The sequence below is a fragment of the Protomyctophum parallelum genome, assembly GCF_964188405.1.
Source record: "Protomyctophum parallelum genome assembly, chromosome: 15".
NCBI classification, from domain to species: Eukaryota; Metazoa; Chordata; class Actinopteri; order Myctophiformes; family Myctophidae; genus Protomyctophum; species Protomyctophum parallelum.
The window spans coordinates 12,616,392-12,631,197 of record NC_139710.1 but is presented as its reverse complement, the minus strand read 5'-3'; the positions used below and the strand labels follow the sequence as shown (position 1 = coordinate 12,631,197).

Sequence of the window (14,806 nt, the reverse complement as noted above, 5' to 3'; positions counted from 1 at the left end):
TTCATTCATTCTCTTTCCTGCCTGCTTTCCTTGCATCCTTCATTTACTCCGTCCTTTCCTCCTTTTTGTGCTAGCTGCCCTACTGAACCTGAGACAAACAGTTGGGAAGCCAGGTATAGTCATAGCAAGGTATAGAGTGCTACAGGGAGGATTTCTTTGTAGACACTCCCGGAAGTTACTGCTGCCATGGGTTCCCACCACAGGCTTCCAATGGAAGTTCTGCATTGGATATTGGATAAACTACGCTCAGTAGCAAACTAATTAATCTGTTCACATGTTTTGTTTTGTTCAATTCAAATGTCCACAAATCACAGCATTATTTAGAAAGGTTGAGTCCCTTTCAAGTCTTGAACTATAGATAGTAAGTTACTATGTGCAGTTTGTGAGGAAAAGTGGCAAAGTTCTTACTGTACATGCATAGATAATCAACTGCTAGATTATCAACCACACTCTTCAAGAGTTCCACTTTCACTTCACCAGGCATTTCCTGATACTTAATTGTACACTACATTTGTTTATTCTTTTCTGTTTTGTGATTCATGTACTGTAATGCCGTGAGCTGTAATTCGTGTACTTTTGAGGGGAGAGACATGTCATGTCAATGCTTGCCTAAGGGGACAGCTTTTTATATACAGTACAGTACCTCTCTACTCCCCCCACGCGCACCACACAGGAGGCACCAAGTGAAAACACAAACAGTATGCCACAAATAAACAATAGAATAATGCGCTTTGGTTGACACATTTTGTCAAGAGTTTTGGTGACATTAAACTCGTGACAATTCCAGACATTAAAAGACAAAACTAGTACAGTAGTCTACAACATTACAAGGCCTACTCAAAGACAAAGTAGGGGACAGACAGCTACGCATAATTTGATTACAAATTGATTCTATAAAGAAATCTGTATACTGTATATTGTATATCCATTTTGCTGTGATTTATAGTGTTGATAAAAGTATATAATCTTTCTTGGGTCGGTATATCAACTGGCTGTAGTCTACGGCTGTTGGCTGTAGTTCATGTGGTAGCACAAGCGATGTTAGGTTTACAGTATGTTAACAACCAAACTTATTTTCTGAATAGATTTAATGTTGGAAATCTGTCAAGGGAACCCATGGTAAACTCACTTCCAGGTTTTAGGACTACAAACTGTAGCACTCGATGTGTACCCATCCCTTTTACTTTAACCTTTTCACCTTACACCTTGCATTGTCTTCCACTGCAACTGTCTCTGCACACAAACCCTTTAGGAAAGTTATCTATTAATAATAACATATTTGTTATCCAATTTCTTAATTAGATAACAAATTTGATAGACTGAGAGGTTGCTTAATGCTTACACTAAGGTTACGCTGATGTAAACACAAAGAATGCTTCCGTTTTCACCTTTCAGTTAACAAAGTGTGCTCCATGTTGTGTCTCTATATCAGTATTATATATCAATGGACACATTAATAATGATGCTCTCTATCTGTCAGTAGTACATTTCAACCATCTGACGAAGTAAACATTCCACACACTATCTGCACTGGACTCTGTGATGTAGAGGCCATACCCACATCTGTTCACATTTCCCAACCGCAGCCACAGACAGTGGGCTCATCAACAGCCACTCAGGACTGTCCAGAGGAGGATGCTACGCCTACAGCCAATGTTTCCAAACACATACCAGTCCAAATGCATGGAAAGAATGTCACGCCTGATGACAAGCCCTTACAAGTGTCATCTACAACAAGTCCTCTATCAGTTTCCATTGCGATGTCCTATTCAATTCCTATCACCATGCCTTGTCGAATACAAACAACCCATTCACCTGACACGATGTACATTTTGGCTCCAATACCGGCACCCATAGTGTCCACAAGCTCGACCCTGAGCCAAATACCATTATCTCTTGCCCAAACTCTAGATAAGTCTTTCCCATTTTCCATCTTAATACCAGCCAATACATCCAACGGCTCTCTGTGTTCGAACCCCGATTCCCCCCAGAAAGCAGAATCCCATGTCAGTATAACTAGTCTCCCAACAGCACCAACACTAGTGGCATACTGCCAGCAACCTGTGCCTCTTCTGAACCATACTCTGCATCTGATCTGAGACCAGCTGTCACTGATGCTCTTCTCACGAAGACACAAAGCTCTCATCTGCCTGCTGTTGTAATCAGTGACAGGTACACAGATGCCGGTTTGCTCTGTGCAAGTTCTCAGCACTATATTAATCTGGCATAGGACATCCTATTGCATTAAAACATCTGTTGTCAACATATAATTTCACCTCCTCTGTTTTACCTCGCTCTAGCAGTCCTCCACAGCCGCCACCAGATGTCAGCACAGGCTCAGAAAAAGCTAATTCCAGAGCGCTTTGGACTAGCCATGATGGTGAATTAGATACTCCTATAGAGCCAGCAAAAGAAGATATTGCTCATTGTGAGCTCTCATCTCAACACAGGTGCTACTGTAGGACTTTTATTATATTTATTTAACTTGTAAAGGAAAGCCTTCAGTGCTGTGAGGTAATGGTTTCCTCTGTCTGTCTTGTTTTCTACCATGTCTATGTCAAACATCCACCTTCTTGTAGTTCTCCAGACCATGTGAAAGCTCATCTCTGTCATACACCAACCTTTCAGCCCAAACCAGTCAGGTACAAAGGTTTCAAACATTTTCAGTGGAATTTGTCATCCGCCTCACTTCTGACAAGCAAACAGCCCACCCTAAAGGCCTATTCATAGTCTGGATTTTCTTTGGGGAGGTGACCACCGCTCCGGTGGTGAGGTGACCACCGGAGCTGTAATAATGTGGAGTGGTGGTGAGTAAAAACAGAGAGAAGGGCTGGGGAGAGCGGTGGTTTGCTCTTCACCGCGGCTCCGTGACGTCATGTTGTAGTTGCCGTGGTCACCTCAACACCGATAAATCAGACTATGAATAACGCTTAAGCCTAAGGGAGCCACTGGGTTTAAACCATGATCAATTCTATCTTTATGGTGCACTGTATGTTTTTAGCTCCCCACCTCTGCTTATTGTTTTCTTGTTATAATGTATACATAATTTCTGTACAGTACATGAATACAGTACATGCACCTGTACTGTATTGTGTGTGTTCAGGAGAGAGCTCCTGTTGAGTCCTCTGGACTTCCTTCCTAAAGCGGCCCCCTGCCCCACCCAGCCTGTACGCAACTCCCTGGCCGACGTCCTCAGACCCATGCGTGGCAGGTGGGTGTGCAGTTTGTGTGCATGTGTGAGTGTCTGCGTGCCTTTGTGTTATGGTGTTGAAATTATCATTAATATCCTCTAGTTCCCTTTCTTCTGAACAATCTCTTCCACTTGTCCTAATTTCTCTCTCCTAATGATACCTTTAGCTTATCTTTGTCTTTTGTTTGAACTCCTCATAATGATGTCTTCGTTCTATGATAATATGTTAATCTGTTAATTTCTTTTGACATTCGCTGGTCAGTTCAACCTATCAGAGCCCTCCTCAGTTGTCATTTTCCAAGTCTTTATTGGATGCCCTGCTAATCACGCCAATTACCAAAGACGCACCCTTACGCCTGAGGAAGAAAAAGCGTCGAAGTGTCAGTGACCTTCACCTACCCAAGAACAAGAGGTAGACACACAGATCAGATCTGGGCAAAATGGACCTGTCAACATAATTATTCTCAATTACAGAGAATTCAGCTTAAAATGTTGTAAACCAATGGACAGCTAAATCAACACCTCACTCCCCTCCCACTTCTATACTAACGTCACCTAATTACCCAAGTTATTAATTGTGAAAGTCTTGATAATTATTTTTATTTATTTAAAAAAATTACACTTCAACTGCTGTTTGAACACAGTGTTTGAACAATAAGCTAATCAACAATATGCATGGAGATGATACCTCTGGATTAACATAAAGGAATGGCTACTTCAACAGTCCTAGCATTGGTTTAGGACTAGTGAAGTGCTATCATATACTTTACTGGTTGGATCCAACAATTAGGGATTGAGACGAATTCAGATGGAAAATAAATAGGCCAGGTATGCAATGTTCTCCCCCCCTAATTCCCCTGTTTGTGTTGTACATGTTCTACAAGTTACAACAACTGGGCTGTTCCATTCACAGTACCACATGTATCAGTAATGACAAGTTTGACAACATATGACAGCTATGATGTGCTGTGGTCACTATAAGATAACTTTGGCAGCATATGGCAAAGGGTTCAAGTTGTGTGTGTGTGTGTGTGTGTGTGTGTGTGTGTGTGTGTGTGTGTGTACATGCGAGTGAGAGAGAGGAGGGAGAACATGTGAGAGATGGTGTCTGTGTATGTATGGATGTCTCTATGTACAAATGTGTGTGTGGGAATGTACCCACAAGAGTGCTTATGAGATAGTTTATGAGATTTGAATTTGATCCAAAGAATTTGATCCAATGCGTATAAACCATCTGTTGTACAGGGGGAGGATTCCTTGGGCACTGCACTGCTATCGTAATGGGCCATTTGTTCATTGTTCAAACCAGACCAACACGTTTATGACTTGTATAATGCAAGTTTCTGTTGTAGCTACATGTACATGAGAGCTGTATATGAACAGCTGTTGAGCACATTCTACTTTCCATAGCTGACCATCCCTTAATCATGCTATAAAACAAAAAAGGTCACTGTTAAGCAAGGTTACGTTTTTGAGGGCCGCTAGCCCCTCCTATGCCCAGCTTTCCGGGTTTGTGTAAACGCAAACATTGGTTTGTGATTGGCTGATCACCCCATAGCGATGATTTGATTGGCTGAGCAAAGTACATATTGAAGATAAAAGTGCGGGCAGAAAAGTGAATGACTTTTTTTATTTTGATTGGCTGAGCATGGAATGTAATGTATGATGATAAGAGCGCCCCTCACTTCACACAAGTGTGATTTTTGAGGTGCGCTAGCCCCTCCTATGTTCAGCTTTTAGTGTGAGTCCACACACTTTGTCCCACACAAACATTACATTACCATTGACAATGAATGATGACGAAGGTGAGGACGCAAATTGTGATTGGCTGGAATGGAATGAGATGATAATGTACAAGGATAAGAGCGCCCCTCACTTCACACGGGTCACTGTGATTAAAAAAATCACACCCGTGTGAAGTGAGGGGCGCTCTTATCATCAATAAAAAAAATGAATATACTTCCCCCATGAACTAATTTGTCTTATCTTATTATCTTTTAATCATGATGATACAATGTTAAAAGAAAATGTCCGGCTGGGGAAACTCCCCACTGTCAGGTGAAAAGAAGCAGCTTGGACTCCTCATGCATAGAAGGAGGCATGAGGTCAGTCCGCTGCCCCACCAGGTTGGCAGAGGAAGTGTAGCGCCCAGGATTACATTAGATAATTGACACTGGGTGAAAAAATTGGTTGCAAAATCGTGAGATAAAAAATACATCAAAATCAATATATACAAGCCCCGAGCTGTTGCACTGTGTTTAGAAAAGCCGATTTGCTCGTCCACATATGGCGTAAATTATCATTTCATTGTCAATGGTATAATGTTTGTGTTGCCACAGAAAGCCATATTCAGAATATAGCCATATACGAATATACAAAATAAATTCTCCTGTCATTGTCAATGGCAAATGTGACACGTGTTGTGACGAAAAGCTGTATATAGGAGGGTATAGCACCCCTCAAAAAGACATCTGATCAATGGAGCTGTCTTTTTAACTTGTAAACCAACAGGAAGAGACAGCTATGGTCCATTCAGACTAAACATACATACACACCGTTTTCTCCTCTTCCCTCCATCCCTGCAGTGTTCTGTCTCTCCTTCATTACCCATGCAGTTAACAAGACCCAGGAAGTCCAGATGGTCAGCGCTCTAACCAGATCCCATTGAATCAGACCAGCAGAGATCTCCATTAATCAACCAATCACAGTCTAGGGGAATTCAATTACCCACCCGTCTAATTGGCCTGATTGGTGGAGTATATTAACGAGCTGTGCTGTAATTGGCTGTAATGAACGATGGGCTGGGGAGCATCTTGTTTCCTGCTCTACTTGTCACCTGTTGTTAGCCCATTAGCGTAGCTAATGTGAACGAATATCGTTGGCTTGTTCGCCTGGCTAATGGGGATAGATGGTGCAACGGTCAGTAATCTCACAGAAATAAATGGATCTCACAAAGCAGGCATGACCCACTGATTAATGTAAGTTTTAGCTTTTGATAAGCTAAAGCCTCGTCATCAACAACAATCTAGTGAAAGTCTTTTATTTTTTTTGTTTCACAGTTGACCAGGTATTAAGTATTGTTTTCGGCTGCGTATGTGACTACCTCGGCCAATCAGGGATTGTGATTTTTTTCGGCTGTGTATGTCGGTGACTACCTCGGCCAATCAGGGATTGTGATTTTTTTCGGCTGTGTATGTCGGTGACTACCTCGGCTAATCAGGGATTGTGAATTTTTGGTGGTCCTCTCGGCCAATCAGTGATTGTGTATTTTTGGTGGAGTCATTCGGCCAACAGAGCGCTGTGTATGTCGGTAGCCCCCTCGACTAGCCCGATTGGATTGGCTCCGTAGGTTGGTGGCGTTGCTCAGCCAATCAGGGATTGGCTGATGACGTAACTAAGTATGTTTATGTAAAAACATATGTAAAAAACGTACAGGGATGACGTAACCAATTTGAGTTTATAGTATATAATAAGTCGGGGTGCCGGGCGCCAAGCAGAATGGTCAAGCACTGCACAATGGTCTGCTCACGCACAAATAGGACATTCAAGGCCAACTTGTGTGCAAAGCGCAAGTCGGCAGCTCGACAGAGTGCATTTCTAGTTCAGCCTGCTTTCTTATTTTTGAGGGGCGCTAGCCCCTCCTATATTCAGCTATTGGTGTAGATTTCGTCTTACACAAACATTAAATTCCCATTGACAATGAATGGAGAATTTTACGTCATAGTATCTGTCTGAGCAAATCAGCTTAGAGTCTATTTTTGTCTTACACAAACATTAAATTCCCATTGACAATAAATGGAGAATTTTGAGGGGCGCTAGCCCCTCCTATATACAGCCTTTTGTCACAACTCGTGTCATATTCATCATTGACAATGAAAGGAGAATTTACGTCATATGTGTCTGAACAAATCGACATGTTACGTCACGATGATAAGAGCGCCCCTCATTTCACACAGATGTGATTTTTATAGGCCTGCCTGCTTTTTTTAAATACAGTATTTTTAATTGGGTGATGTCTCATTTGTATTGTTATTATGTTGAATTGGTTTCCAATTAAAACGGCAATGAGATCAGAGACGTTCAGTGGTCTCAGGATTGTTCCCCAAATCCTTTCTGGCGGTTACTGTAGTAGGTAACTAGTACTAAAGTATGTACAATGCACTGTTTCCTGTCAGACATATGGAGCACATATTGATGTGCCTGAGAAGAATCAGCAGTCTGGCAGTCTGTTTCCTATAGAGAGTACTTAACTGAAGCCTGCATTGCCTATAGGCTAATTAGCTGGAATGGATGCTAACACAGCATTCCACTGGGTCCTTTTATCATAATGTCTGTCTGTCTTAATAATCATGATGTGGTTGTTGCCCATCATTTAACTGCATGTGTATTAATTAGTTACCCATATTTGATTAGATGCTATTTACTTCTAGTTTCTTCACGCTTTGTACAACTTACTTGGTCTGTTGATTCATTAATTTATGTTTTACTACATATGTGTTGTGTGCACATATTTTGTTGTGTTGTGTACTAAATATAGTTGTGGAAACACCTACAGTACTACTTATTTGCAATGGTCAGTAACAGACTGGAAATAACTGACAATAATAAGCATATTGAAGCCACAATTTCTCTCCTGATCTTTCTTCATTTTGTTCTGTCCTCATTGTATACTTTTGTTTTTTCATCTCTGTATCATATCATCTCCACTCGCACGTCAAAGAGTGTCTTGGCACCAGTCGACGTCAGGTGTGGAAGACCCTCTTCTCTCCTCCCCAGTCAATGCTGTTTATGTTTTTAGGTAAAACAAGGAGAATACTCACTTTTACTGTTCTTCCCTCTCCTTTCTTTTTGAAATGTTAAATTATCCCACTGGAGGCCTAACATTATTATCGTATTTGAAAGAAAACTACTGTACACAGCCAAAAACGAGAAGTCCTTTGTAATTTCACCAAAAATTGTGTATTTATTTAGTGTAAAAAAATAACCTTGTTTGAGACTCCTATACTGTATGTGTCAAAAATGCATCACATAATGCATCCTGGACCTTGCCTGAAGCTGGACTGGAAAGACGCGACCAGTGTTTTAATGCCCCCAAGTACAGACCTAGGGTCAGATTTACTCATTTACTTTTCTTCCTTGGAGTCTCCGAGGCTATACCGATTTACTGACTTATTTTAAAAATCCAAACCGAATCAGCAGCCAGGGAATTTAGAATTGTTTTGTGATATGGAGAAATTATTGTACATTTGGCCATTTTTGGAATGCCCAAATGGTCATACAAATATACATCTGGCAACACTGTATGTTTTCCCCTTAAAAATAATATATACTCATGTTTTACATAATGAGGAGGCTGATGTGTATTTAGAAGGGTTTCTTTACAAATAATCACTGCATGGGTACACACGCATTCAGGGGGCAAAAACTAATGTTTTGCCCAACTTACATAGGGCCGATTCATACTCCTATTTTACCGCTGTTTCTGCGCTGTTTCTGCGCTGTAGTGCCGAAATGATTCCGGCTTCCGCCCCACCGAACCTCAAATGATGTCACATTGTAGGCTCTACAGCGCCGAACCGACTTTTATTCGGCTCTAAAATAGGAGTATGAATCGGCCCTTACATATTAACCATTATTTTCTTATAACATTTACCGGTACTTATGAGAACATACATGTAAGGCAAGAAATCAACAGTGTAGGTTTAGAATATTGTAGTTAAATAAAATATTTCACTCACAATACTATAACATTATTCATTCACATATTTGCGCAGACATTTATCATGATACTGTATAAACCAATAACAACAACAGTAGTCATAACATTATAATTTATTTCATGAATGAATTGCTTTATGCTGACAATTTGAAACACGCTCAGCTGATTATAGCAGCAAGCTGCAGTGCATGATCATTTGACCTCAAGTACAAGTCTTTATCAAACCAGAAAGATGCATTCTATGTTCTCCCAAATTAACGTGCTATTCTTCCTAAGTTAGTATGTTCTTTGCCTTATTGGTATTGAGAAACGGCCCTTGTACGTGTACCTCTGCTTTGGAGCTTTGCTTTGTTAGGTATATGCTCTATAAGTCTTCTGTCCCCTGTGTGCACATCTCTGTTATGACACTGCACCCAAACCCATGCATTATTAAATGCAATTCATTATTCATGCGGGATGAAGTTAAGCTATTTTATCACACTTATTGGGGTGATATTCTTGCCTCTATGAGAGACCACTGAAGCTCATAGGCATTGTGCTAAATACACAGCATTTTAATTGCGGTTGATGGACTGATCGATGGACTTACACTATATGTTTTCAAATCCAGTACATGTTTTTGATTATTATTTTTGCATAGTGCAGCTTTAAGCTACAGTACATGGAGGCCAGCTTTTGGAGAAAGTGTGAGTTAAATTGTCTTGGATGGAGTCCTGGGTGGCAGAGTGAACTAAAGTAAACCTCAGTGCTCGAGACCATTGATGTTATGAATGTCCTCAGCATTTAAATCAAGTGTGCTCCGTCTGTGTGCGGGCGTGTACCGACGACTGTGTATGTGTTTGTGTGTGTATATGTATGTGTGCTTGCATGCATGCTTGCGCACACTCGCACACGACACACGCGCGCGTGTGAGTGGCGTGCGTGCGTGTGCGCGCCATGGCATGTCAAGGCTAGGCAAGGAGGGCAGCTGAGAACACAGAGCATCCACAGAGTTGTATCCAGACATACACACACGAGATGCATTCTCTCTCTCTCTCTCGCCTGCTTTCATTACGTTTCTCTTTCACCCTCTAGGTTTGCACAATAAGGGTCCATTTTTACACACATATTAACAATGAAGATTTTACTATGTACTGTATCTCTCTCTCATGCAAACACACACACACACACACACACACACACACACACACACACACACACACACACACACACACACACACACACACACACACACACACATACTATACCACTCACCAGAACCATGGCAGCAGTTACCATAACACTCATGTCCCAGGAGTCCCCTAACAACCAGGCACAGGGAGAAGACAGCGATGATCCAACAGTTGGCACTAGTCGCATCGATGCGTTATGGGTATAAAATGACTGAGTGAGAGATTGTTGGCCCACCCAAGTGTCTCAGTTGCTGAAAATGACCTGTGTTACACACTCACAAGCACATAATATGTGCTTGTGAGTGCATGTGCACATATTATGTGCACATGCAGGCAAACACCCACACAAACATGCGCACACGCACACAGAGCATGTGACTAATAGAGGGTTCATTCATTGTGCTTCTTGTAAAAAGCCAGCGGTTAGGTTGAGGTCTCAGGGCAAGACGCAAGTGAGGAGGTGAGAGATTTGACTCCCTTCTGTGTGAAGAACTGTGGCATCCCTGTGCAGTCTGAATTCAGTGTGCACAGGGCATTAAATCCCCTTCCCCAAGAGAGAATGTGTTTCCTTGCACTATAAAACATATCCATCATGAAAAAATGATTTACTCTTGTATTTTACTTGTTCCAAGAAAATGCATGTTACTCAAAGAGCAAGTCATTGCACGAAGAAAAAAAGCTGGTGAAAAGGGACAATTCTTTATTTTTGAAGAAACCTTGGCTTGCCCTAGTCTCGGTCCCAGGCTTACTTATCTGCGAAAAGAAAAGCCTGGTCACAACGTAAGGCAGTGGACGTATCCTCCGGAATATCCGTCAGATGTATTTCCCCCGGATACGATATTTTCCCGACCAATCACAACACTTTCAAATCAGTTTCATTCGCGGAGAATGTAAACTGATTTTGTAAAGCATCAACGTCATTTCCTTTGGCAATACTTCTGCTAAAATCCCGCAACTTCCGCTGATAGTCTGTTGTGTTGTGTGTTCCTCATGAGGCATGTGTTTCCTTAAAGCTGAACACTGTTTTCTCAACAGAGAAATAGTTCACAAGAAAACACTTATTAGTTATCCTATAGGCTCTAAGTTTATATCCTGGATAAAACTTTTATTCTTCACCTAAGGCATCAGTGAATACGAACGGCACAAAGTCGCAATATGACAGTTGAACTATTTAACAGATTTGGATCTTTTTCTGGTTATACATTGAACCTCTCAAAGAGTGAACGGTAAATAATTTAGCTCTTCAAATTCCCTTTAAAATGTCTGTTTAATATTTAGGTGTGAATATATGTAGACAATTATCAGATATTTCCCATCTCTACACACGCACACAGAGCTTAAATTGGACTTGGAAAGATGGAAGAGCTTACTCATAACCCTAGCTGGGAAAGTAAACTGCATCAAAATGAATGCATGTGCTTCCACGCCTTCTGTGTCCTTTTCAAAACATGCCAGTCTTTTTACCCAAATCCTTTTTTGGAACGGTAGATAAATTGATTTAGTCATTTAGTCTACCACTAACTCGACACGGTGACAAGCTCTGAAATAACAAGCATTAACAGGTACACCATGTGTGTCAGGAGGGAGTACCAGGAGGGATAGCGAGATACATTAGAATTATTTATTTATAATAATGTGTGAGTATAATGTGTGAGTATCAGTATGCATAGCTGCATTTTACTGTGGGAGGGATGGGAAAATGAAGAACAGGGGGCATCCATCCATCCATCTTCAACCGCTTATCCGTAGTCGGGTTGCGGGGGCAACAGCTCCACCCGAGTGTTCCAGACTTCCCTCTCCAGAGCAACATTAGTGACTTCCTCCTGGGGGATCCCGAGATGTTCCAAGGCCAGTGAGTCGATGTGTTCCTCCAACTTCACCTTGGGGCATCTATGAAACAATTCAAGGCCAACATGTATGTTGGGACAGGATTATAGGCTCATTCATGTGTTTTGGTCTGGATTTCTCCTTTAATATTTTGATACCAATACTCATACTTTTACGCAAGTAAATTGTCAAAACTGAACTTGCACACTATTTCCACAATAGGGTATTGCTACTTTTACTTAAACATTGAGTAATTCCTCCATCACTGGCTATTGTACTGGCACTGCTGTGTTGTGCGTGCTCTTCTGTTACGAGCTATTGATACAAAGTGATAGCATCACTTATGGTTGGAATTGTAGTGAAAAGAACATGGTCCAGCTCTGGTGTACTGTACCAGGAGAGGTTCCCCCATGTCTTCCCTGCTGGTCAGTCTGGGTTCTGTCGTCTTGTTGAATTGACCATTTATTCATAATCATTACACTGTCAGTGAAATCAATGTAGTCAATTAGTCTTAGTTGTTATTTAGCCTGGTATTCATTCATTCGTTCTGAAAGAGTGTGCTGTCACTTATCCATCATTAAGCAGGTGTTCTGGAAACTGTTCTGGTGTGAAATTGGCACCTCACACACTGAGAAGGAACATTTTCGTGCATGCCGTAGTAAAAGGTAGAAAGAGTGCTCTAGTGTTTTGGTTCTAGCTGAGCACTGTGTTATTTTTGCTAGTACCATGTTGTCAGCAGGTGGTCTGCAATCTGTCTGTAATTTGACAGTAATGTGAAAGTTATTTTCTTTTCCTTTCTTTTTTTTTTGCTGTAGAGGAGAGTTTGACAGTTTGACTACATTTTAAAGTAAAATTGGCATGGATTGCTACAGCTCAATTGTGCTGGTATGGTATGGGATTGTTTCAGCGTCTATGCAAAATGTCAAGAAAAGTCACTTGCTCACGCACGTGAGTTTAGAGAGAGCGACACAACTCTGGAATCGGAAATGCACAACACTAGAGAGATAGTCTTTGGCGTTTTAGTGTGATGATTTTTGTTGGGAAAGCTAGGGTAGCAGGGATATTCTCATTCATGTTCGTTTAACTCTGCTCTTATATGTCCATCATGTGTCCCCATACAGCGAACAGGGGGAGGAGCCTGAAATCAATAGCCATGAGTCTGCTGCTGTCAAGACCATGATCAAAGGACCTGCAAGCAACAAGGGTAAGACGCGTGCATGGGTATGTACTGCATGTGTGTATATGTGCGCATGTGTACACAAGGTAGATACAGTTGCATGTGTGCATACTTAGCACCTCTACCGACACAGCTGCACACTGCCTCTCTCCTAATTACACTAAAAAACTTTGTACAAGGGTGTTAATGAACAAGTGTAGGCCTACCATACATGCCAACCTTTGCACTGTGCACCACTTGCAATTCCTCCATAGGGCTGCAACTATCCATTATTACATTTTCTTAGCGACTAGTCTCACATATAACTGAGCGGTGCAATTATACTTTTATTGTGATAGGTACTGTAGCCTACTGTATGGTACTTATATTGTTAGAGTTATAGTGGTCGGTGTGAACGGGCCTGTAGGCTCAACAGTGCAACTTGAGGTCACCCAACAGTACTGTTCATACCCCAAACAGACATGCATAGGGACACACAAAGTCATTGGTGAGAGTGGTGTGCACTGCTCAAAAATTGTGATTTTTTTTTTAAATTATTATTATTATTATTTTTACTTTTACCCTGTAATGACATGCCCAAGATAGAGATCAATTATTACCGGTAATCAATTATTTAAAAAAGTATTGATTAAATCGATTAGTATTTCCATTACTTTTGTTACACCCCTATTCCTCTATGCTGTATTTAAAATTTCACATGAATGAAAGGCATACATAAACTCAGTGCCAAAGTATTAGTGGTTTAACCAACTGTTCTCATATGTAATCTGTGGAAGTGTACATTAGTGTACGTTAATGAATGCTCAGCTGCCAAATCCAACAGAACGTATGTGTGTACGATTGTACAGTATATGTAATTTACCTTACCATAGGCATGTTGCGGTATTTTGTCAGTAAATTAACAGGCGGAATATAACCAAGCTCGGGCACCATAAAATGTTTTCTTAGTGTAAGTCATGGGGAATGTATGCATACCCAGCATGTAGATTTTCCCCTAAATAGATTCTGAAAAATAAACTTTCATTTAGGGATTGAATAAAATCTTGTCTTATAGATGTATTTTGATTGATTAATGTACTTCCTCCCTACAGTTTAAATGTGTTTTTTTCCCTCATACATCAGTGCTTGCCTCCAAGTCATGGCAAAGTGTAAAACTGTGATTTACTGGCATAGGATTGAATGTTGTTGCAGTCATTTAGTGAGAGGAAAGAAGCTAATTTTCCATGGACGAGGCGTGACATATGTTGTAAAATAGGTCATTACAGACTATTTTCATTCCTTTTCTTTTTCCTCCGTGGAAGCCCGTTCAACACGTGAGAAGGCCTCCCTCTGTCCACTACTGTTAGACACGCATGTACAAGATCTACTCTGTGACCAAAATAACACTTACTGAAGGAATCTGATGGGACTCAGGAATATCGGTTTAAAGGCAAGGATATAGCAATAGCTCTGTTTGCAAGTTTGATACTGAGCTCTGACTGTCGGGACTCGGGAGTGTTATTTTTGGATACATATATGTATGTCAATTCATTCAAAAGAGAGTCGCACACAATCTTCTTTCATTTTCAACTGCTTTAAATACAAAACCTTTTTGGCCATTAGGCCGCCATCATATAGTATGTGCATTTTAGCATGTGCAGATCTGTGTGAAACCCGGAAGCCTAATAACTCTGTTGCCAAAAGGGGGATTACCCGGTTTTCCATGCAGAGGCCTGGGTGAA

At 41.1% G+C, this 14,806-nt stretch overlaps 1 protein-coding gene across 7 annotated transcripts in view; it reads left to right on the top strand.

The window, feature by feature from the left end:
* Positions 1–14,806, top strand: part of pdlim5a (PDZ and LIM domain 5a) — a 103,387-nt gene that overhangs the window by 77,673 nt on the left and 10,908 nt on the right. For 6 of the 7 annotated variants that reach the window (XM_083784395.1, XM_083784401.1, XM_083784400.1 and 3 more), the window contains 2 exons: positions 7,911–7,988; positions 13,030–13,112. In XM_083784395.1, the coding sequence (XP_083640521.1) occupies positions 7,911–7,988; positions 13,030–13,112 (161 nt within the window). The remainder of the gene's footprint in view (positions 1–7,910; positions 7,989–13,029; positions 13,113–14,806) is intronic. The other variant, XM_083784397.1, reaches the window with a different exon arrangement.